This window comes from Melospiza melodia, chromosome 26 (genome assembly GCF_035770615.1).
Source record: "Melospiza melodia melodia isolate bMelMel2 chromosome 26, bMelMel2.pri, whole genome shotgun sequence".
Lineage (NCBI taxonomy): Eukaryota > Metazoa > Chordata > Aves > Passeriformes > Passerellidae > Melospiza > Melospiza melodia.
Window position 1 is genome coordinate 1,761,236 of NC_086219.1, and position 25,255 is coordinate 1,786,490.

The 25,255-nt window shown below is 45.9% G+C and overlaps 2 protein-coding genes across 3 annotated transcripts in view; both read left to right on the forward strand.

Moving 5' to 3' along the window:
- Positions 1–131: 131 nt before the first annotated feature.
- VWA1 (von Willebrand factor A domain containing 1) lies at positions 132–18,257 on the forward strand. Its single transcript, XM_063177204.1, has 5 exons — positions 132–770; positions 4,601–5,164; positions 13,212–13,490; positions 14,769–15,041; positions 16,732–18,257. The coding sequence occupies exons 1-5, from the start codon at positions 503–505 to the stop codon at positions 16,779–16,781; spliced, it is 1,434 nt and encodes a 477-aa protein (XP_063033274.1). The 5' UTR covers positions 132–502; the 3' UTR covers positions 16,782–18,257.
- Positions 18,258–19,477: 1,220 nt separating this feature from the next.
- Positions 19,478–25,255, forward strand: part of LOC134429811 (ATPase family AAA domain-containing protein 3) — a 30,744-nt gene continuing 24,966 nt past the window's right edge. For both annotated transcript variants that reach the window (XM_063177177.1, XM_063177176.1), the window contains exons 1-5: positions 19,478–19,597; positions 20,711–20,787; positions 21,844–21,945; positions 23,751–23,810; positions 24,638–24,707. In XM_063177177.1, the coding sequence (XP_063033247.1) occupies positions 20,743–20,787; positions 21,844–21,945; positions 23,751–23,810; positions 24,638–24,707 (277 nt within the window). In that variant the 5' untranslated portion in view covers positions 19,478–19,597; positions 20,711–20,742. The remainder of the gene's footprint in view (positions 19,598–20,710; positions 20,788–21,843; positions 21,946–23,750; positions 23,811–24,637; positions 24,708–25,255) is intronic.

Here is a 25,255-nt window from a genome sequence, read left to right on the forward strand (position 1 = left end):
CCTGCCGGGGGGACCCAGGTGACAGAGCCCCGCGTGTCCCAGCCCCAGGATTGTCCCCATGGACAGCCCCGGGCTGAGCAAAGCCCCCAAAGCTCCTCCCAGCAGATTATTGGCCAATATTCCCGGGGCAGGGCAGGGCAGCTCCTGCCTTCCCCACTCCTCCTTCCCTTTATAAGCGCCTTCTCCCTTCTTCCAGCTCATTCCACACCGGCAGGACTTTGGATTTCTGGCAGTTTTCTTTCCCTTTTTTTTTTTTTTTTTTTTTTATTTTTCTCTCTAGTTCCTGGCCTGCTGCCAGTGCTTCTCACGGCCAAAGTTTTATCTACAGGGATAGATATAGATATATATATATATATATATTTTTTTTTTTTTCAAGCCAAGCCCAGCTGCACTCGGACCAAACCCCGCTCCTGGGGCGAGCTTAACTCAGCATAAGAGGAGGAGGAGGAGGACGAGCAGCAGGAGCTGCCTGTGCTCCAGCTCTCGCTGTCGGGATGGATTTATGGCTTTAAAAGGAGTGGGGGGGAGGAAGGAAAGAAAATTCCCTGCCGGAGCCGGAGCTCGCAGCGCAGCCAAGCCCCAGCCGGAGCTGCAGGATGGCTCTGGGGGCTGCAGGACACGGACCATGACCGAGCTCGGGCTCTGCTGGGCCCCCTCGGGGGGATTCAAGGCGCTTTGGGCAGCACCAGGCTCGGCTATGTTGGCCAAGGTGGCGTTTTCACTTCTGCTGGGGCTGCGTTTTGCTGCGGGGCAGGACGCACCTGAGCCAGGTGAGTGCTGGGAAGGCAAAGTGTTCCTGAGCTGCTTTACTGCGTTCTTTGCCTCCTGCTGGCCTCAAAAACCCCTTTCAGAATAAAAACTGAGCTTGCAGTGCTGCTCTCCCTTTTTTTGTGGCTGAATTTTGCTGTGGGACAGGACACACCTGAGCCAGGTGAGTGTCTGGGAGGGCGAAGCATTCCTGCTCTGCTTTACCCCATTCCCTGCCTCCTGCTCGCCTCAAAAACCCCTTTGAGAATAAAAACTGAGCCTAAGGTGCTGCTGTCCCTTTTTCTGTGCCTGCATTTTGCTGTCAATTTGCTCACCTGAGCCAGGTGAGTGCTGGAAAGGTGAAGGGTTCCTGCCCTGCTTTTCCCCATTCCCTGCCTCCTGCTCTCCTCAAAAACCCTTCTCAGAATAAAAACTGAGACTACGGTGCTACTTTGGGTGTTTGCTGCTTTTAGAAGTGCTTGTGCACAAGAAACCTGTCTGCAATCGCAGAAAGAAATTACTTAGAATGTAATTTTGTCTATTTTGTTCCCGGTGGGGAAGAGGGAATTGTTCAGAAATTCACAGAGTTAAAGGAACCCCATGGAAAAGTGCTCGCTGAGGGCTCTGAGGGAAGCCAGCGGTGATTAACGCTCTGTTCTCTCCTGGTCGCTGTAATTCAATCGCTTCGCCTCTAAAACTTCGGCTTTTCTTTCTCCTGGGAGCTGCAGATGGGAAACGATAACGGGGCAGCCCTGCAGAGCTGGAATTGGGAGAGCGATGGATGGATGGATGGATGGATGGATGGATGGATGGATGGATGGATGGATGGATGGATGGATGGATGGATGGATGGATGGATGGATGGATGGTGCCCCGTTCCTGGGCAGGACTCACCCCTCAGTGGTGGCTGAGCTGCTGCAGTTCTGTCTGTCCTGGTTTGGAGAAGGTTCTGTGCCCGCAGGGATGGTTCTGGTTGGTTCTGTCGCTCCAGGGATGGTTCTGTTTGATTTTCAGGGCACCTGGGAACTGCAAACACTGGGAAACCAGAGGGAACCTCGTGTCTGCTCCTCAGTGTCCCACGGGGGTCTGTCCCTGTGTCCCAGGCTGGATTTTGTCCCTCAGTGTCCCAGTTGAGTTCAGATCCCTCACAGGGTGCTGGGGTTTGTCCCTCAGTGTCCCAGGCTGGATTTTGTCCCTCCATGTCCCACTGTCCCTCACAGGGTGCTGGATTTTGTCCCTCAGTGTCCCACTGGGGCAGTTACAGTTCTGCAGCTCCTGGCATTGTCCCAGCTCTCCAAGTCCACCCCGGGAGCAGCAATTCCCATTGTCCTGCCCTCCTGCCACCCCGGGAGCAGCAATTCCCATTGTCCTGCCCTCCTGCCACCCTGGCAACCCTGCACATTCCCATTGTCCTGCTCTCCTGGTGGCAGCCCGTGGCATTTTCCCAACCCATGGCATTTCCCAGCCCGGCTCTGAACAATGCTCAGGCCCTCAGGGGCTGCGCCAGAGCCAGCCTTGGCATTCCACAAGGGCTGTGCCCTGCTCCAGAGGCTGGGTGTGGGCTTGGGTTCAGCTGGGTTTGGGTTGATCGGTGTCTGGGGCTGAGCTGGGTTTGGAATGATCAGGGTTTGGGGATTGAGCTGGGTTAGGGATGAGCTGAGCTGGGTTTGGGGATTGAGATGAGCTTGGAATGAGCTGGGTTTGGGCTGAGCTGAGCTGGTTTTGGAATGATCAGGGTTTGGAATGAGCTGGGTTAGGGCTGATCAGTTGTTTGGGTTAAACTGGGTTTGGATGAGCTGGGTTCCGCAGGATCAGTGTTTGGGTTGAGCTGGGTTAGGGTTGATCAGTGTTTGGGTTGAACTGGGTTTGGATGAGCTGGGTTCAGGAGGATCAGTGTTTGGGTTGAGCTGCCTTTGGCCTCTCCCCGTGTGGGCAGGAGATGCCCATCCCAGCCTGGCACAGCTCCTGGTGCCCTGTCCAGAGGGGCTGTGGTGGCACAGGGACACTTCACCCACGGAGAAGAAGGTGAAGAAGAACAACCTGCCTCCACCCTAAAACCTCATATTGCTTCATATTTATTTCTATATTCTAAAACCTCAAACTCTCAGTTTTCCACTCTGTGATTTTACACACTTCTAACCAACTCCACACCCACAATCCCAGTTCTGTCATTCCATTTTGGAACACTGCACTGACCTGGGGATGTGGAGAAAGGTTCTCTTTGCGGTCTGTACCTTTAAAAGCATGGAAAATTTAAATTCCTCAGCGCGCAGGTTTCCAGCCCAAGCAGTGAGAGGAGACAAGAGCGGGATGTCAAGCAGCATTACCCCGGACAGGAGCTGATCCCTGCTGGCTGTGAGGGAGCCCCAGAGCCCGGGGCTGTGTGAATCAGCCCGTGCTCAGCTCCAGCCCGGATGTCTCCTGTCAGCATCGGGGGAAGCCTGGCCAGCTGCTCTCCTCCTCCTGCTGGAAAAGCCAGCAGCCAGCGTTGTGTTTCCATGGGGACATTTTCCTCCCCAAATCCAGCCCCTGCAAACACTTGAGAGCCCGGGCCATGGACCCAGCCTCGCGCAGGGGGTGACAGCAGGACCCTGCAGTGCCACTGTCCCTGCCCAGGCCCCGGCACAGCTCAGGGGTCACATCTCAGCTATCCCTGACACTGAAAATGCTCACGGGTGCTCCAGATCCCCCCTGAAAAATGAGAAATCCTCCTCTGGCACCTGGCCACGCCGTCTGCAGTGCCTGGGAGCAGCAGCTGCTTGCGTGAGCAGGGATTTGGTGCTTCCAAACCTCCACCTCTGGCACGGATGGCATGTTTGTGCTGGATGCGGGACAAGGAGCGGGAGGAAGGATGAGGGAATGGAGAGCCTGGACCTGCAGGGAGGCTGATTGCAGTGTCTGCTTGCTTTGTGAGCCCTGCCACGCTCCTGGATGGGGGCAGAGCCTTTGTCTCGATTTTATTTATTTTTATGTTTTTTAATGGATTCTTTCTGCTGAACAGGAGGAATTTGTTTCCATCTCGTGCAGGAGTCAGTGTCACAGATGGGATGGGGTTGGAATGAAGGAGAAGCTTCAGCCCCAAAACACCCTCTGCCCTCCAGCTGCTGCTTTGGTTAACCAAGGCAGAGCCCTGTGGGGTCAGGATGGGGCTGTCCCTAATTAACAGCAATGAGTAATTAACAGTGATGAGTAATTAACAGCAATGAGTAATGGGGAAAACCGGCATTTATGGGATGGGAATGTGGTGCCGCAGAGCTGCAGGGTACAGACAAAAGGACACGGCTGTGACTCCCCAAACCTTTGTTCTTTTGGGGTTTCAAAAAAGGACACGCTGTAAGTCCTCTTTGTTCTTTTGGAGTGTCACCCCAAAGGACATGCTGTGACTCCTCAAACCTTTGTTCTTTTGGGGTTTCAAAAAAGGACATGCTGTAAGTCCTCTTTGTTATTTTGGAGTGTCACCCCAAAGGATTTGGCTGTGTCTCCTCAAACCTTTGTTATTTGGGGTTTCACACAAAAGAGTACAGCTCTGACTCTCCAAACCTTTGTTCTTTTAGGGTTTTACCCTAAAGGACACGGCTGTGACTCCCCAAACCTTTGGTTATTGGGGTTTCACCCAAAAGGACACGCCTGTGACTCCTCTTTATTCTTCTGGGGTTTCACCCCAAAGGATGTGGCTGTGACTCCCCAGACCTCTGTTTTTTGGCGGTTTCACCCCAAAGGACACGGCTGTGTCTCCTCAAACCCCTGTTTTTTGGCAGTTTCACCCCAAAGGACACGGCTGTGCCTCCCCAGCCTGTGCAGGTGTTGGGCTCACAGCCCCCCACTGATGCTGTTCCCCCTCTCTGCCCTGCAGCTCCCCAGCCCTCCGCCTCCAACACCGAGGGCGACCTCCTGCTCCTGCTGGACAGCTCTGCCAGCGTCTCCCGCCATGAGTTCTCCAAGGTCAAGGAGTTCATGTGGGACCTGCTGCAGCCCTTCGCCTTCGGGCCCAGGGACGTGCAGGCCAGCCTCATCCACATCAGCACCACGCCCAGCATGGAGTTCCCCTTTGACCAGCACCTGAGCGGGGCCAGCCTGCGCGGCGCCATCGCGGGCACGCGGCAGCGCATGGGCGACACCAACACGGGCAAGGCGCTGGCCCTGGCCAGGGAGAAGCTCTTCAGCAGCCAGGCCGGGGCCAGGCCCGACGTGCCCAAGGTGCTGGTGTGGGTGACGGACGGCTTCTCCACGGACGACATCTCGGAGCCCATGCAGCTGCTGAAGGACATGGGGGTCACCGTGTTCATCGTCAGCACCGGCCGCGGGAACTTCCTGCAGCTGTCGGCGGCCGCCAGCGCGCCCTCGGACGCGCACCTGCACTTTGTGGACGTGGATGACCTGCCCATCATCACCCCGGAGCTCAGGGACGCCATCCGAGGTACGCGGGCACCAGGGCAGGGGCAGCAGGGCTCAGCCTGGGGCGCAGAGGGTGGAGGCTGTTAGCTGATGGCGTAGGTGATCCCCAGCTGGGGAATAACGTGATCCGACCCCATGGTTCAGAACAATTGCTTTATTAAACTATATTATATGGCATTAATAGTATATTATATGGAATTAATACTGTATTATAGCTATAGTGAAGAGAATAATGTGCTCTGACTCCGTGGTTCAGAACAATTGCTTTATTTAACTATATTATATGACATTAATAACATATTATATGGCATTAATACTATATTATAACTATACTGAAGAGAATAATCTGCTCTGACCCCATGGTTCAGAACTATTGCTTTATTGAAATATAATATATGACATTAATACTACATTATAACTATACTGAAGAGAATAATCTGCTCTGACCCCATGGTTCAGTGGGCTGAACAATTGCCATATTATATTAATTATACTGTACTATATTATAGTATATTATACTATATTAATACTATTTTAATACTATATTATATTAATACTATTAACTTACTATAGTATTAATATAGTCTAGTGTATATGTATTATTATATTAATTATATAATCTATATTATTATATATAATTATATAATTATAATTATATTATATTATATTACAACTATATATATAGTAATACATTAATACTGTATTATAACTATACTAAAGGGAATAATGTGCTCTGAATCCATGGTTCAGAAGAATTGCTTTATTATAACTATATTATATGACATTAATACTATATATACATTAACAATATACATTATACTATATATACATTTATAGTATATAAATGTATAATATACATTAGTATATGTATATAATATATATATATTATATGTAATATACATATATAATAATATATAATATAATATTATAACTATACTAAAGAGAATAATGCGCTCTGACTCCATGATTCAGAAAGCTGAACAATTGCTTTATTAAAACTATACTATATTACATTAATACCATATTATATTATTTATTATATATTAATAGTATTTTATATTATAACTATACTACATCATACTAAAGGAAAAGCTGTGACTGTCTCCAGACAGTTAGGCACAGCTTTGAGTGGTTGGTTAATTAATATAAACAACCATCACCCCAATTCCCAAATCCCCGCCACAGGTCCAAGTACAAACCAAGGCTCCTGGGAGGTCTGGGACAAATATTTGCCCTTGGAATGTTTGTGTGAGTGGGACAGATTCCCCTTGGTGAGGTGAACTTGTGTTTGTGAGTTCAGCTGGGAAGGAGGAACTCGAAATATCTGAGTTCCTTAAAGCCCCACAAGTCTTTGGGATGAGTCATGCAGGTCAGGCATCTGCACACCCCAGGCAGAGCTCAAAACGCCCCACCTGCACAGGCTGTTAACCACAGGTTGCCCAAACTGGGATGATTTCACCTCAGCAAACTGTGGGCACAAAGTGCCTGAGCCCCCCGAGTTGATTTTCACACTTAAAGTGGTTTTTATTTTTTTTCCTCTCAAAAGTTTCTGTCTCTGTGCCAGCTGATGGAGGAACACAAACGTGTTGAGCACATCTAAAATGGGATGTGTGTCCCTGGCAAGGATTTGTTCCTGTCAGCTCCTTCCAGCTCTTGTTTGGGATAGATCTGAATCTCTAAAATTCGCCATCAGGGGCTGAGACCTCCAACTCCCGCAGTTGCTCTCTTCAAAAACACAATTCAGGACAGTGCAAGCTGTCAGCATTGAGGCTATAGGAAAGGAATGTTTTTGTTCCATAAACCCCTGTTCTAACGTGCTCCAGATCCCTGGCCTGACTTGGCCAGCAGAGCCCTTGGAGGAGCAGGCCAAGGTGGATTCTGTGCCCCTCGCAGGGTGGAGAGAGGGAAATGGCACTGGAAATGGCACTGAGCCAGAGTGCCTGCAGCGTGAGACCCCAAAAAGGGCAAAGGGGAGGCACAGACGTGTCCTTCGGGGTGAAACCCCAAAAGAACAAAGGTTTGGGGAGTCACAATGATGTCCTTTTGTGTGAGACCCCAAAGAATGAAGGGGAGTCACAGTTGTGTCCTTTTTTTTGTGAAACCCCAAAAGAACAAAGGTTTGGGGAGTCCCAACCATATCCTTTTGTGTGAAACCCCAAAAGAACAAAGAGGAGTCGCAGCCATATTCTTTTTTGTGAAACCCCAAAAACCAAAAGTTTGGGGAGTCCCAGTTGTGTCCTTTTGGGTGAAACCCCAAAAGAACAAAGCAGATCTAAAACCTGCAGAGGTCAGCACTGTGCCTGAGGGCAGCGCCCATTCTGTGAACCCAGCAAGCCCTAAAACCTCCTGGGCTGGGGTTTTAATGCCAGGTGAGGTTCCCACAGGAATCCAGGGCTTGCAAAGTGCCAGATTTTGGTCACATCACCTGATTTCACATTAATAAAACCCCTTAAATAAATCCACTGGTGCCTACCTGGAGGAGCTCAGAGCTCCACCACCCTTCCTGGCATGGCAGGGACAGGCAGGAATTAATTAATTCCAGCTCTGGAATGGTTTAATTATCACTCCTCTCTTATCTTCATCTCTGCTAATGTTAAAAAAAAAAAAAAAAAAAAAAAAAAAAAAAAAAAAAACAAAAAAAAAAAAAAAAACAAAACAGTGGAGGCTTTTGGAGAGGCACAAACAAGCTTTGTCAGGAGCTGCTCCCCTCCTTCCATCCCCTCTCCAGGCTGGGCTGTTTCCTGCCTGCTCCTCAGAAATTCCAAACCAGGGCTCCCTGCCAGGCTCTGCTGCCTCAGGTGGGCTCAGCCTGCACAGGGAGATGTGCTGGGGCTGAAGTGGCCCCAGAGCTGCTCAGGACAGGGGCTGGGGGTGCTCGCTGCCTGCTTTTCTCAGCCCATGCAATCGTGAAGTCCCTCCTGTGTTTTCACAGCTTTTCCCACAGCTGTGTTTATGGGCCATGTCAGCTGATGGGGTGTTGGTTTAAAGATTAGTTCAAGAGCAAATGTTGTCTACATCTATTTCTGAAATCACCTTCACCTCTGAGAACAGAGATCTCCTCTCTGTGAGGGCACAGGGTCTCATCACTCCTCTCTTTTTCTCTGTTCAGATTTCTCATGGCATCACAGCTCCTTTAACATTTGCTTCCTTTACCATTTGCTTCCTTTACCATGGAGGCCTTTGCTGAAGGCCTTTTTGGTTAAACCCCAGAAGAATAAAGGGGAGGCACGGTCATGTCCTTTTGAGAGAGACCCCAAAAGAACAAAGGTTTGGGGAGTCACAGTCGTGTCCTTTTGGGTTAAACCCCAAAGGAATGAAGGGGAGTCATAGCTGTGCCCTTTTGTGTGAGACCCCAAAAGAACAAAGAGGACTCACAGCCATGTCTATGAACCATTGCCCCACACTTTTCAAGGCTTTATGAGGAAAAGGGGAGTCTGATGTATCAACGGCAACCTTCTCCATGGCTTTACAAGAGGTTTTCAGTCCTAGGATCAGGACATCTTTACTTTCTGCAGATAGCACAGCTGGCTCCTGGCAGGCACCTCCACCCTGCCCAGAGGGAGGGGAAGGTTCTCAGGCTGTGCAGGAGCTCAGGCTCCCTTTGCTGTGCCCAAAATGTGGCATTTGGTGCTGGGGAAGGACCCTCTTGGTTGTGAAACCAGGGCATTCCTGTGAGCTGACATCAGCCCCGAGCCTGCAGCCACTTGCTCCGTGCCCAGCCCAGTTAGGCTGGGGCTGCTGCCTCCTGCCAGCCTTTGGCACCACTCCTGAGCCAGGCTTTGCAGGAGCCTGCAAGCCCTGAGCATCCCCACGTCCCAGATGCGCTCAGGAAAGAGCATTTCTCACCCAAAATGGGCCCAGGGTGAGTCCTGCTGCAGGGAAGGCTCTGAGCTCTGTCCCCCCGCCAGAATCAGAACCTTGCCCCACTCACATCAAAGTGATTTGTCCCAAATCCCAGCTGCAGCTTCTCTAAACCAGATTAGGACAGGTTCTCCTGGAGCCAAGCAGAAATCCTGGCAAATCTGGGTCTGAGAACTGCAGGAGAACCTGTCCTAGTCTGGGTCAGAGAAGCTGCAGGAGAACCTGTCCTGATCTGGGTCTGAAAACTACAGGAGAACCTGTCCTAGTTTGGGTCTGAAAGCTACAGAAGAATTTTTCCTAATCTGGGTCAGAGAAGTTGCAGAAGAACCTGTCCTAAACTGGGTCTGAGGAGCTGCAGGAGAACCTGTCCCAGTCTAACCTGTCCTAATCTCACCTGTCCTAATCTAATTTGTCCCAATCTAACCCATCCTGAGAAGCTGCAGCTGGGATTTGGGACAAATCTGTCCTGTTCTGGCTGTTCTTGCTGCTGTTTTGTTTTTACCCTCATCGTGAAGCCAGCAGCATTCCTGCAAGTCTGATTTTGAGAGTTCTGCTGCAGGGAAGGCTTTGAGCTCTGTCACCCCTGCCAGAATCAGAACTTTGCCCCACTCACTGGGTTCAAACAGAACCAGAATCCCAAATCCCAGCTGCAGCTTCTCAGACCCAGTTTAGGACGGGTTCTTCTGCAGCCAAGAAAAAAAAATCCAGGCTAATCTGGGTCTGAGAAATTGCAGGAGAACCTGTCCTAGTCTGGGTCAGAGGAGCTGCAGCTGGGATTTGGGACAAATCTGTCCTGTTCTGGCTGGTTTTGCTGCTGTTTTTATTTTCTCATCCTCATCATGAAGCCAGCAGCATTCCTGCAAGTCTGATCCTGATCTTTGCAGAGCTCCTGGCTGCAAAGTGGTGTTTGGAGTCCCCAAGAGGCAGGAGGTGGAGGGAAAGTGTGACCAGGCAGGCACTGCCCCAGTCCAGTACAGGATATTAATTATTAAATAATGATAATGCTAAAAATATTTATTTATTTATTTGCCTATTTATTTATTTATTTATTTATTTATTGCTGCTTCCCTCTGGGAGCAGAGGGGCTGGGAAACACACTGAGTGTTGGATTGAGCCCTTTTCTGACCCAGAGATGGGGCAACTGAGAGGTGTTTGAAAAACTTTTATTTTATTTTCAGTCTCATGTGAAGGGTGAGACAATACAGACGTTATAATTCTCACCATCACAATCAGGAGTTAACTATTTCTTAATTATACTACATTATAAGGGGTTTTGGCTTATTTGCTTTAGCTACACCATGTTGTAAATGTTTTAAAGCCAATCATCTAAAATTACCCCTCATGGCTCCTACTACAATGCATCTTTCACAGTTCTGTTTCTCCAAAGTGTCTAATCTTTTCTGTAAGGTCATCTTTTGAAACTTCTTTTCTGGTTCCATTTCTCTCTCCACAATGTCTGTCCTGTTCCACGGCGTTTCTAAATCAGCATTTCTTATCTCCAGGTTTGCACACAGACGCGCACTGTGTGAGCCTTCTGTTTGAGAACTCTCTATAAATCCATTTCTCACCATTGTGGGCATTTAAGTCTTTATTTTCTGTGCTTTATTTCTCTCTTTATATGCTGAAACTTCCAGGGCTCTGGCAACAAGGGGCAGAGCTGTTTGCTGTGGGCTTCTCCTTTGATCTGCCCCCTCCATTCACATTTTCCCTGCTCCCAGCTCACTAATTTCCATTCCCTGAGCTTCTGGCAGGGTTTTTGGCAGCACTGAGACCTTTCCTGTGCTCCCTGTCCCTTTGTGGCTCGGTCCCTGAGGTTTGTGGGGCTCCCAGAAGAGTGCAGGGCCCCAGGATTTGGGATGGGATGGGATCATTGGGATGGGCAGGGCACAGAGCAGGGAAATGTTCCTGCCAGGGAACAGCTCAGAGGAAAATCTGAGCCTGTTTTATTTGGTACAGGGAAGCTGGCAGGGCTCAGAGCAGCTCAGAGGAGGAGGGCTGATCCTCTCCTAGCTAAAGGATGGGTCTGGGAAGGCAGAGCAGCCCCAAATTTGCAGCTTTGGGAGAGGATTTTGTGCCTCCCTTCACCTCTGTGCGATGGGGAGCCAGTGAGAGCTCTGTGAGTGCTCTGAGCACGAGCTGGAAGTGCTTTTATAAGGATTTAGGGGCTTTTCAAAGCTCTTAAAAATCATTTAAAAACAAAAGGGATCTCCATGTCACTTCCCTGGAGCTACAAACAAAATCCTGTGTGTTTGTGCCTCTCTGGAAGACAAGAGAACAGTGGAATTGTGCCCAAAATGGGAGTGTCAGAGGGTCAGGGAGCACCACCAGAGGGATTTGAGCCTGGAGTTTGTGCTCTGGAGCTCAAAGGTAGCACAAAAAAAAAGGCTCAAAAAGGAGCAGTCCCCATGCCTGGGTGTGTTTAACAAAGCCTGGATGTGGCACTGGGTGCCAGGGTTGGGTCGATGGTCTTGAAGGGCTCTTCCAACCTGGGGATTCTGAGAATTTTGGGAATTCCCAGGAACTGGGGAGGTGGCGGAGTCACCATCCCTGGGTGTGGCCCTGGGTGCCAGGGTTGAGTTGAGCTGTTGGGGCTGGGTTGGACCTGATCTTAAAAGTCTCTTCCAACCCAGAGATTCAGAGAACTCTGTGGTTCTGAGAATTCTGCGGATTCTGAGAATCCTGTGAATCATGTGGATTCTGTGGTTTTTTGGATTCTGTGGTTCTGTGGATTCTGTGGTTTTGTGGATTCTGAGAATTCTGTGATTCTGTGGTTTTGTGGATTCTGTGAATCATGTGGATTCTGTGGTTTTGTGGATCCCGGGGGCAGGGAGAGGTGAGGTGGCACAAGGGGGCCCTCTCTGAGTGCTGAATGTCACCGAACAAGGCAGCTCTGTGAGCCCTCAGGACGGGGTGACCTCAGCTGGGCTGGCACTGCCCAGGCCCTGCCCTGTCCCCCGGGCACTGGGATGGGCACAGAGCAGGAGGAATGGAGCTCTCCACCCTCTGGGCCGTTCTTGTGCAGGGGTTTGCTGGTTTGGGGATTTCCACAGGGAAATTAATTTGTAAAGAATTAATTCTCTACCCTAGGTTAGAGATCTAGACCAGATCTCTCAATCTAGACCAGATCTCTAGGCGAGGTGCTTCAGGGAAATAGAACTGTGAAAAATACACTGTAATAAGACTCATAAAAGGTAATTTTTGATAATTAGTTTAAGAATTTTTCAGCATTTTATTTTAATAAAAATACACAAAATATTAATGTATAAAATAAAATATAATGAGATATATAAATACATTTAAATGAATGTATAAATATATTTAAATAAACATACAAATATATAAATTCAGTGTTATAAAAGCTGATAGGTCAAGAAACACTTATAATGTGCTATAATAAAGAGTTGGCTTCTGATTGTGATAACGTAAATTGTAACATCTGTATTGCCTCATCCTTCACATGAAAGTAAAAATTAAAAAGAAAATTTAAAAATATATAAAATATACAAATTATTAAAAATATATAAATATACAAAATATTTAAAAATATATAAAATATACAAAATAGAAATATATAAATAAAAATAGAATAAGATATATAAATGTATTTAAGTAATCATATAAATATATATTTAAATATAAAAAATATATAAAAATATAAAAATGTATAAAAATGTATAAAAATATATAAAATATATCAATATAATAAAGATATAAAACATATTTAAGTAAAAATGTAAAAATATTTAAATATAAAATACATATATATGAATATATAAATTAATAAAATGAATAAAATTATGAAATATAAAATATTAATATATAAATATATAAAGTAAATATACCTATACTAAATATGGATAGATTAATATTAAATATCAATATATAAATACAGAATATATAAAATATTATTACAATAAGATATTCTATATTAATATTCAATATATTGATATTAAATATAAATATATGGATATAGAATATATAGAAATATAAGTATATAAGCATATTTAATAAAAAATAAAATATTTTAAAAGCCTTTTACTCAGTTACTCCATCTCTGAGTCAAAATTAAAACCTTAATCCAGCACCACCCCTCGGTGACTGCACGGGTGCTGCCAGCTGCACGTGTGCCCCAGCAGGGCCGGCGCTGCAGCTGCTCCTGCTCTGGGGGCCGATGCCAGCAGTGACCTCTGTCCCCCGTCCCTTTCCAGATGCCATCCGTGCCAACCGCCTGCACGCCACCGACGTCACCTCCAGCAGCTTCCGCCTGGTGTGGCCGCAGCTGCTGTCCCCGGACAGCGGCTTCTACAGCCTGGAGTACGGCCCGGCGGGCGACCCCGCTGCCAGGAGGGCCCTGCAGGTGCCCGGGGCACAGAGCAGCCTCGTGCTCACCCAGCTGGCACCGGCGACCACCTACGAGGTGGCGCTGACCCCCGAGTCCAACGTGCGCTACGTCCCTCCCCAGAGAACCAGGGTCACCACCCTGCCAGGTAAGATGGCATGGATGGCACCTTGGGGCACCAGGGGCACCACCCTGCCAGGTAAAGGGGCTTGGATGGGGCCTGAGTCACCACCCTGCCAGGTAAAGGGGCATGGATGGGACCAGGGGCACCACCCTGCCAGGTAAGATGGCATGGATGGCACCTTGGGGCACCAGGGGCACCACCCTGCCAGGTAAAGGGGCATGGATGGGACCAGGGGCACCACCCTGCCAGGTAAGATGGCATGGATGGGACCAGGGGCACCACCCTGCCAGGTAAAGGGGCTTGGATGGGGCCTGAGTCACCACCCTGCCAGGTAAAGGGGCATGGATGGGGGCATCAGGGTCACCACCCTGCCAGGTAAAATGGGCATGGCTTGGACCTTAGGGACAAGGACAGGATCCTGCCTGGAGCTGGAGATGGAGGATGCTGGAATGACCTAAGGGAAGTCTGGGTTTGAAAGGGGAGGAACTCGGAGCAGGATCAGCCTCTCTGTGCAGAGAATAGCTCAGATTTGTGCTGGGGCAAACTGAAAACTGGGCTGGGCTGGCAGAGTCAAGGTGGACTTGTACAAAATATTCATGTTCTGCATGTGAGAACAGCTCTGGCTGAAAGGCAGAGAAACCCTTTGCTTTGGGCTGAGCTGTGGGATGAGCACCAACATCTGCTTGCTGGGCTGGTTTGAATTCCACTGGGCTGGTTTTAATTCCACTGGGTTGATTTGAATTCCCTGGGTTGATTTGAATTCCTTGCTGGGTTGATTTGAATTTCAGTGTGTTGATTTGAATTCCACTGGGTTGACTTTACTTCCTTGCTGAGTTGATTTCAATTCTTTGCTGGGTTGATTTCAATTCTTTGCTGGGTTGATTTCAATTCCACTGGGTTGATTTTAATTCCACTGGGTTGATTTTACTTCCTTCCTGGGTTGATTTTAATTCCACTGGGTTGATTTGAATTCTTTGCTGAGTTGATTTCAATTCCACTGGGTTGATTTGAATTCCTTGCTGGGTTGATTTGAATTCCTTGCTGGGTTGATTTCAATTCCATTGGGTTGATTTGAATTTCACTGGCTTGATTTCAGTTTCACTGGGTTGATTTTAATTCCAATGGGTTGATTTGAATCATTTGCTGGGTTGGCTTTACTTCCTTGCTGGGTTGATTTTAATTTCAGTGGGCTGATTTTAGTTCCACTGGGTTGATTTTAATTCCCCGCCCCTGAACCCCAATATGACGCACGTCAATAACTCTCACTAAATCCTCACCCACACCTCTCTCCACCTTTTCCAGAGGAAATCAGCCCAGTTGAGGTTCTCATCTCGGACTGTGGGCCCCGCAGCCTGCAGGTGAGCTGGGCTCCTCTTCTGGACACCGTGGCCTCCTACCAGGTGCTCTACGGGCCCCTGCCGGGGGGCTCAGCCAGGCTGCTGCAGGTGGACGGCGGCCACAACAGCACCAGGCTGGAGCACCTGGCGCCCAACACCACCTACCTGGTGACAGTGACAGCCATCTACAGGTCTGGCACGGAGAAATCCCTGTCAGCCAAGGCCTGCACCCTGCAAGGTGAGCGGGGGCAGCACAGAGAGGGGCCCCAGAGGGTCACCTGCCTCAGGGGGGGACCCGGAATCCAGCCCCTGGGTGGGGTTTTGTTATGCAGAATCTAGTTTTTTTATTATTCAAAATCTAGTTTTTTTATTTTTCAGAATCCAGTCCTTTATTATTCAGAATCCAGTCCATGGGTGGATTTTTACTATTTGGAATCCAGTTTGTTATTATTCAGAATCCAGTTCTTTATTATTCAGAACCCAGTTTTTTATTATTCAGAATTCAGTCCCTGGGTGGATTTTTATTATTCAGAATCTAGTTTTTTATTACTCAGAACCCAGTTTTTCATTATTCAGAATCTATTTTTATATTATTCAGAATCGTATCCCTGGGTGGATTTTCATTATTCAGAATCCAGCTTTTCATTATTCAGAATCTATTTTTATATTATTCAGAATCCAATCCCTGGGTGGATTTTGATTATTCAGAATCCAGTTTTTTATTACTCAGAATCCAGTATTTCATTATTCAGAATCCAGTCCCTGGGTGGATTTTCATTATTCAGGATCCAGTGTTTCATTATTCAGAATCCAGTTTTTCATTATTCAGAATCCAGTTCTTGGGGTGGGAAAGCTGTTAAGAAGGTAATGAGCAGAAACTTGTGCTCTGTGGAGAAATTTTGTGAAAGGGAACACCACTGAACTTTAAACTAGGCTTTAGGGCTTTTACTCTCTTAAGGGACTTAAAATATATTCTACTGACTTAAAATATATTTCTGCTTACTTAAAACAAAAACTTGCACTCCTACTGTGTGGCTGAATATATTTCAGTTTTTCTAAAGGTTCCAATTCAAATCCTGCATTCTTTTCTCTCTCTCTCAGGGGTTTCTGTTTCAGGCATTCCAAACGCACAGAGCAGCCCCCAGGGCTGGGATATTCTGTGCTCATCACCGCTCTTGTTTCACCACAGACTGACCAAAATTGGGTTTTCCCCCCGTTTTTAGGAGTAAGACTCCTCCTAGTGGAGTTTATTGCAGGCAGGAGGAAAAAGAGTACAGTGGAGACAGATGCATAAAAATACATTCATTTGTTTATTTATTAAATTTATTAATTAGATAATATTTAATATTATATAAATTATTATTAATTTAATTATCAATTTTCTTTATTTATTAATATTATTTCAATATTAAACAAATAAATGTATTCAAATTTATTGATGCATTTAATGCATAAAATAAGTTTAATTATTTATTAAATTTATTATTTAAATATTCAATATTATATTAATTATTACTAATTTAATTGCTAATTTTCTTTATTATTTTTATTTAAATATTCAATAAATTTATTTATTTATTAAAATTTATTTATGCATTTAATGCATTAAAATACATTAATTTATTTAATTTATTAATTAGATATAATTTAATATTACATTAATTGTTATTATTTAATTATTATTTTAATTTATTAATTAATATTATTTAAATAATAAATAAATTTATTAAAGTTTATTTATGCATCTAATGGATAAAAATAAGGGGTGAGATCTGTGACTCAGATGTGGAGAATGGGTGACTAAAGCTGACATTTGCATTCCTCGTGTTCTGACATTTTAATTCCTTGTGTTCTGACATTTTAATCCCTTATTTTCTGACATTTTAATCCCTTGTATTGTGACATTTCTGTTCCTCGTGTCCCTCCAGCCACAGAGGCCCAAGGATCCAGGCCCAGAGAGCAGCACAGCCTGCAGTGAGCTCCTGCCCAGCACAGCAAAGGTCTGGAAAGGACAAAGATTTGGACAAAAAAAGGAGGAGCCAGGGAGGAAGCAGCTCCTGTCCCAGGCTGTGCTGTCCCTGCAGGTGTCCAGCCCAAACCTGGCCCCAGCCCAGCTCTGCCAGGTCTAAAGGCTTGCCTGGGTGCATGGAACAGCCAGTGCGACTAAAAATGTGACTAAAAGATGCCAAATGTGTCCCCGTTTCACAGAAACACCAGTAACAAACAGAAGGCAGAGTAGAGTGGTGGATCCTCACTGCTGCTTGCTCCTGCTCTCTATTTATTCAAGGTTGATGCAGGTTTCTTTTTGCATGAGCTCGTTCAGGATTTGGCTGTTCCAATTCCATCCTGGCCAAATCCAGTCCTGAATCCAACCCATCCCCTGGAGGGAATGAGAGAGCAGAAACCCCAAAATCCTGGGAATGTGCTTCCCCTCCAGAGCCCAGAAAAGCCAGACAAAACCATCTAAAACATTTATTTTTGTTTCTGTGCCCCTGCCTGGATCATTGCTCTGGCATACCTGCAAACCCCCTTCACCAAATGGGAGTGCTGCTGCCCTCGTGGAGATTAATTAGCCTGTTCTGTGATTAATTACAGGCAATAATTCTCCAGCACTATCATTCCTCTGCACTCTGAACACACAGAGCACATCTCTCGTGTCTTGTCTTGGGCTTTCACCCAGTGCTAAGCTTGAGCTACACTTAAAAATCAATGTTTTTAATGGAAAAAAAAAATATAAATCTGATTATTTCCCTAAGTTTGAACTCGCTGTCTCCAAGCCACGCTGGAAGGGGGAGCTGGGGAAAAAAAAGAAAGAAAGATAAATTAATTATAAATACCTAGTGACCAAGCAAATGGTTTCAAAGTTCAGGGCTTAGGGCTGTAAAGAAATGTAGATATTTCTCTGCTAACCCCCAGCATCAGTGGGAACACCCTCCCTCAGTAACTCTTGTTCTATTTTAAATTTATTGCTTATTTTCCCTCCATGTGGAGCTTGGTTTTGAAGCAGTGCTGTTTGTGGAGAGCCCCATTCAGCCTCAAAAACCCTTCTTAAATCAGCTTAAATCAGCTCCTTTTGGAGCTGAGAGGAATTTTACCCCTGACTTTGTCTCCTGAGAGCTGAATTTTTCATTTCCACCTTTCTGGAGCATTTTTCCTTGGGCTGCCTTGTTCAGGAGAGAAGGGAGGTGAGTCATTCATTAACTCTATAAAGAGATTTTCATGTGGTTTTTGTCCTCCTCTGGAATGTGCATTTGTGACTGATTAATCTCAGCGTTGAAAGGATCACAAAGCCCCTGGAACTGCTCATGCAATAAAATGATTTTGTTTCTTCTCGCTGTAGGACAGAAAATAAGTTTGCACAACTTCCTGCATAGTTTATTAATGCATTAATTTTCATCCCCCCTCAGTTGTAACACAGCCTTTTGAAGACAAATAAATATAAATATGAGAGCTACTGAATGGTTCCTCTGTGCTTGCTGGGAAATCGGTGGGGTTTTATGGGGGGGAATTGTGGGTTTTGTTCCAGGGGTTGAAAAGCTGGAGTTAATAGAATCATAAAAGTTGGGAAAAGCTTCTGAGATCACCCTTAAATCATAATTTTAAATGAAGTGTGTGTTCCACCCATGCCTGAATAACCAGATTTACCCCAAATTTTACTCCCATCCCTCAAAAAATGTGCGGGAAATGTAAAAAACAGAAATATATTGGTCTTGATGAAACGTCAGTTCCAAAATGATGATTTCCAGGGAAATCCTGCTCTTTATCCCACATAACCACAGCAAGAGGTTTCTCTGTGCTCCCCTTTTCTGCTTTCCCATCCTCTCTGCCATTCCAAGGAGAGGATTTCGAGGGAAATACAGGAAAACCCCGAGGGAAATTCGGGGTAACGCCAAACTGGGGCTGATTTCGGAGCAAATCTGGGATTAACCCAAGGGAAATTCGGGATAACGCCAGGCTGGGGCCGATTTCCAGGGAAATTCGGGATAACCCCAAGGGAATCCCGGGATAACACCGAGGGAATCCTGGGATATCCCCAAGGAAAATATGGGATAACCCCAAGCCAAACCCGGGATAACGCCAGGGGAAATTCAGGATAATGGCAAGGGAAATTGGGATAACCCCAAGGGAATCCCAGGATAACGCAAAACTGGGGCCGATTTCGGAGGAAATCCGGGATATTCCCAAGCAATCCCGAGATAACGCCAAGCTGGGGCCGATTTCCAGGGAAATCCGGGATAACCCCAAGGCAATCCCGGGATATTCCCAAGGCAATCCCGGGATAACGCCCAGGCCGCGCCTCCTCGCGGCCCTTAGCAACGCCCCTCACTCCCGTTGCTATGCGGAAGCACCGCCCCATTTGTCCCTCCGCGCTCTCCGTCCCCTCCACCCTCCTCCCCCGCCCCTCCCTCCTCTCCCCACCAATCAAACCCCACACGCGCCTCCCCTCCACCAATCACCGCGCGGCGCGCCTCTCCCTCCACCCAATGAGAACGCGGCCCGCCTCTCCGCGCACGCGCAGTGCCCGCGGCGCGTCCCCGCGTGCAGCCGGCGCCGCCGCCCTCATGTCGTGGCTGTTCGGGCTGAACCGCGGGGCCGCCCCGGGCGGCGGCGGGGACGCGGCTCCTCCGGGCACCGGCAGCGGCCTCTCGCTGCCGCCCGGCCCCGCTGCTGGCGGCGGCGGCGGGGGTGCTGGAGGCGCCGGGGACCGTCAGACGCCCAAGGACAAATGGAGCAACTTCGACCCCACGGGCCTGGAGCGCGCGGCCAAGGCGGCGCGGGAGTTGGACGCGTCCCGTGCGTGAGGGGACGGGAGGGGAGGGCTCGGAGGGGTGTGGGGAAAAGGATCTGTGTGAGAAACAGCGTGTATTTTATTCAAATATTCAATTGAATGTAATATGTGTTGTGCTAGAAACTTCTGGTGTATTAATTCTCTTAATTAAATATGGTTTTAGGTTATAAAAAAAATTGGCGTTTTTCAGCCAGGCGGAATCTCCCGGGCGCCCCTTCCTGCCCTTCCCAGGGAGCAGAGCTTGGTCCCAGACTGTGAAAAACGCCAATCGCTTGTTTTTAAAATTTTCAACGTTTAATAGTAATAAAATGGTTACATAAATAGGAATACAGTTACGGTAATCATAATTAGGACAATATGAGACAATAGAGACAAAGAGCTGTGGAAGTCCGGGTACCTTTTCTGGGCCCGAAAAAGGACCCAGGTTAACAGAGGATTAACCCTTAAAAACAACAGCCTGTTGCACATTCATACACCTCATTAGTGATGCATAAATTCCATTTAAACTCAGGATTCTGTCTGGCAGTGTCAGCTTCTTCCTCTGAACCCTAACAGCACCTTCAAGGCGGGAAGTTCATTTCTTCTGATAATGGAGCAATAAATTCTTTTCTCTGAAAGATTCATTGTGTGGAATCACTGCTCTGGTTTTGGGTCCAGGCTCTGCACCCAATATATAAATCAATAAATTATATCTCTAAGTTATATCTAAAGAAGGAATTGTTTTGTCTCCCTGCTCTGTGCACAGAGCTCACCTTGCCCTGGTATGAAGCTCAGACCCACACACTAAAGCAGCGCAGAATGTGGAAAATAGAAAAGTTAAAATGTACAGAATGTGAAAAATAGAAAAGCCAAAACCTGAGATATCAGTACAGAATTTGGAAAATAGGAAAGTTAACACCTGAGGCATCAGTACAGAATCTGGAAAATGGAAGCGTTAACACCTGAGATATCAGGAAAGAATCTGGAAAATAGAAAAGCCAAACCCTGAATCTGGAAAACAGAAAATCTGGAGAACAGAGTCTGGAAGGAGAAGCGTTAACACCTGGTGTATCAGCACAGAATCTGGAGAATGTAAAATGCAGCCCCTGAGCCATCCCTGTCCCTTTCTGTGCCCCCAGGCCATGCCAAGGACGCGCTGAGCCTGGCCCAGATGCAGGAGCAGACCTTGCAGCTGGAGCAGCAAACCAAACTCAAGGTGGGCTGGGATTCCTCTCCTTGGGGCCCTCGGGCACTGCCAGCTCTGGCAGGGACAAAGTTCAAATCTTTCCTCTGCAGAGGGTGATGGATTTGTCCTTCTGCTCAGCTTCAGCAGATTATGGTTATTTGCCTTTAGGGGGAAAAAATGAGTAATTCTGGGAGGTGATCTCAGCTAATTTGGGCTGTTCTGACACAATTTTTTGTGGCCTTGAATATCCCTGCTGGTTTTGGGGAGTGACCAGGGGTTTCTGGAGCTGTAACTGTGTGAAGGACAGATTTCTGTTTCTCTTGTAAAGGAATTTAGGGATTGCTTGGGTGTTGCTTGATATCTTGAATTTATTTTTTTAATTGTGTTTAATCCTGAAATGGTTGATTGTGATATTTCTTATGATGATTCAGAAATTAATATTTTATCATATTTATTGTAATATATTATTGCAATACTTTATTATAATATTTTATAGTAATACTTTATTGTAATATTTTATTATAGTATATTACTGCAATGTTTTATTATTATCATTTTAGTATTATATTCTATCATATTTCATTATCATACTTTACTTTATCATCATACTTTATCATCATATTTATTAAAATATACAATATAATTATGTATTATATACACAATATATTAAAATATAATATTTAGTAACATCTTTGTATCCTGTTTTAGTATCATATTCTATTATAATATCTATTATATTTATTATATTTTAGTATTGTATTATAGCCTCATAGTATCATATTTTATTATTATGTAATAGTAACATATTATATTATAGTATAATATTTTATTATAGGGATTTAGTATAATAATTTATTGTTTATATTTATTTTAATTATTCATATTTACTATCATATTTTAACTTCCTTGTGTCAGTGGTCATCTTTTAAGGGTACCACTCTGAATGCAGAGGGATTTCTTGGAATGTGATTGTCAGTAGCATTTCTGTACAGATGATCTGTGAATTCCTGATGATGAAATTTCTGTGAATTCCTGGTGGTGAAATTTCTGTGAATTTCTGATGGTTAAATTCTGCTTCTGCCCCAGGAGTACGAGGCTGCCATAGAACAGCTGAAGAATGAGCAGATCCGGGTGCAGGCAGAGGAGAGAAGGAAAACTCTCAATGAAGAAACCAAACAGCACCAAGCAGTAAGGGAATGAGGGGGAAAAGGCAATGATGCATTCATTATCCCTTTATTAATTATCCCTTTATTAATTATCCCTTTTTGGGGAGAGGGGCTCTGGGGGTGCTCACAGGCTGAGCCCCCATTTTGTCCTGGATTTGTGATGTTGAGCTGGAACTTAATCCTCTGGGACTTTTATTCCCAAGTTCTTGAACATCCAAAGGAATTGGTGGTAGCAGTTTCTTCTCATTTTGTGTTTTTGGGGTTTTCCTAAAGAGCTTTTCAGGGAAAAGCTGTTCTGGATTTGTGATGTTGAGCTGGATTTTTAATGCTCTGGGACTTGATTCCAAGTTCTTGAGCATCCAAAGGAATTGGATGCTCAAGAAATTGGGAACAAAAGTCCAAGAGGTAATTGTCTAATTAACAGTTTCTCTCTAGCAGTTTGGACAAAAGTCCAAGAGTTAATTGTGCAGTTAATTTTCTCTCTAGCAGTTTCTCTCATTTTGTGTTTTTGGGGTTTTCCTAAGGGGCTTTTCAGGGAAATGTTGAGAAATACTGATTTATCAACTGTTTATGTTAGCCTGGACAGTGAAATGGCTCTGAAGTTATTTGGATTTCAGTCTTAAGTATTTTATTTCTTCTGAATTAAACAGGAAAAAATATCTTGAGGAGAAGTGATGCAAATCTGAGTTGTTGTGAGCAGTGTTGGTTTGTTTTAGCTTGAGTGGCTGATGTGGCAATAATCCTGAAACAGGGAAAACAAAGGCTGGCCTAAATGTTAAAAGTTAAATTGTGGGGATTTCTTGCTCTGAGAGCACAGGAGAGGAGGGAATTGATTAATTCTAATGGAATTTCCAGCCTGGGGGGTTTGCTAGAGCTGTTTATTTGGCACGTGGTGCTTTTACCCTGGCAGAGTTTGGACTTTGAGCAGGGCTGGCCCAGGGAGCAGCTGCACACTCAGGGCTTGGTTCTTCACCTCCTGCTGCTCATAGGGCACCATTGGAGCTCACAGCAAACTCCTGGCTTGTCTGAAACCACAGCAAACCCAAATATTCTTGGTAAATAACCAAAATCAGCTTGGTTTATTCCAAGTTGCTGAGGAGATAATTCCCAAGCTGTTGTGCTGTGTTTGGAATAGGGAATGGTGTCACCCCCTGACCTGTGGATCCTCAGCCCCCTTCCAGTTCAGTGGAGATGATTTGGGTTTATTTGGAGTTGCAGTGATTGATAAGAGCAATTCATATGGAATAAATAAATCTTCATCAGAACCATCAGCACATCATGACAGTTCTATTGCTTGCAGTCTCCAGTCCAGATAATGTGGTTTAGAACATGAAAACCTTATTTTTCCCACTGAAGTCTCCTTTTGTGGGCCAAGAAACCCTTGCTTTCTATTTTGGCATCTGTGATACCATAAAATGAAGTCAGACTGTAGAGATTCCTCAGCACAGAAAAGTTCTTGGTGCTGACTAAGGATAGTTCACATTTCAAATCCAGGATAACTTTTTATTTGTGTGGATTTCACCATTTTATTTGGTTTTTTTTTCCCTCTGAACTTCATTTCCATGAGGAGCAGGCAAAGAAACCTTTGCTTTTTATTTTGGCATCTGTGATACCATAAAATAAAGTCAGACTGTAGAGATTTCTCAGCACAGAGAAGTTTTTGGTGCTGGCTGAGGATATTCACATTCAAATCCAGGATAACTTTTTGTTTGTGTGGATTTCCCCATTTTATTTGGTTTTTTTTTTTTTCCCTCTGAACCTCATTCCCCTGAGGAGCAGGCTGGTTTTTAACTGCCTAATCTGTGTATTTTATTTTGTTTTTTGAAGAGAGCCCAGTACCAGGACAAGCTGGCCCGGCAGCGCTACGACGAGCAGATGAGACAGCAGGTAGGGTAGGGTAGGGTGGGGATTCCTGCTCTGATCCAGCTGGGAATGGGCTGGGAGCCCTCTGAAATCCCAGAGATGCTCTGGAGCTGTGCCCTGTCCTGCTGGGCACTGCTTATCTCTGTTATCAACATCAGCACTGCACATCAAGGCTGGGCATTGGGGCAAAGCGGCAGCTTGGGGTTAGGAGGGGAAATGTGGGAGATGGGGAGAGGAAAACACACTTCAACCTTGGAAATATCTGTGAAGGCTATGCTAGAACAGACCAGGCAGATTTAAAGAATAAAGCAGGGATTTATGAAAAGTTTCTCCTCAATGGATCCACCTTGGGCAGCACAAGAGCCCAGCCAGGGCTGCAGCCAAGATGAACCAAAATGGTCCCAAAATAAACCCAGGATGAACCAAAATGGTCCCAAAAAATGGATGGTCAGTCACAAAATTATAAGTCCTGCTCCATTTACATCTTGGAGTGAATTGTCCCATTCCAGCTTTAGCCCATGCAGTCCCACCCTTGTTTTTCTCTCTCCAGCCCACGCTGTTTGTGCTCCTGGGCTGAGATTTGGATCATCTGTCCTTGGTGCCCAGCTGGAGCAGGAATTGTTTTGTGTCCCTGCTCTGTGCACAGAGCTCACCATGCCCTGATGTGAAGCCCAGACCCACACACTAAAGCAGCACAGAATGTGAAAAACAGAAAAGTTAAAACCTGAGATATCAGCACAGAATCTGGAAAATAGAAAAGCCAAAACCTGAGGCATCAGTAGCACTTCAGTTCACACTTGATGGAGTCATTACAGCATCAACACCTCTTTTGCTCTCATCTCTCCCTGTAGCAACTTGCTAATGAGGAGAACCTGAGGAAGCAGGAGGAGTCTGTGCAGAAGCAGGAGGCCATGAGGCGAGGTGAGTTTTGTTCAGCTGCTGAGGGTGTGAGCACATGTGGAGTCCTTGTGCTGCTCTTTGTGTCCATTTGATGCCAGATAAACTTCAGGAGGTAAATTCCAATTGCTTCCAAGGTTAGCTTTAGAAAGGGCTGCACTCCTGAACATGTCCCCTGCCACTCCTGGATTTCCCAGTGAACTGTCAGGATCTCCTGAAATTCTGATTTCATACTGGAATTCTGATTTCATACTGGAATTCTGATTTCATACTGGAATTCTGATTTCATACTGGAATTCTGATGTCATACCTGAAATTCTGATTTCATACCTGAAATTCTGATTTCATACTGGAATTCTGATTCATACCTGAAATTCTGATTTCATACTTGAGGAGAGGAGAGGGTTATTTCACTCCTGAATTTCTCATTCATTCTCCCTTCACACAATTCCACATTTGACGTAACGGCGCTTCCAAAATCCCCTTTGAAACCATTTTGCCCCTCTTCCTTCCAGTCCACAGCACCTTCCCTGGGGTTTTCCTTCTCCCAGGCCACGCTTTGACCTCTGTGC

Coding starts and splice junctions, on each gene's coding strand:
- VWA1 (XM_063177204.1), top strand. CDS start 503: ATGGCTTTAAAAGGAGTGGGGGGGAGGAAGGAAAGAAAATTCCCTGCC. Junction 771..4,600: donor GCAGGACGCACCTGAGCCAG/GTGAGTGCTGGG, acceptor TCTGCCCTGCAG/CTCCCCAGCCCTCCGCCTCC. Junction 15,042..16,731: donor CAAGGCCTGCACCCTGCAAG/GTGAGCGGGGGC, acceptor GTGTCCCTCCAG/CCACAGAGGCCCAAGGATCC.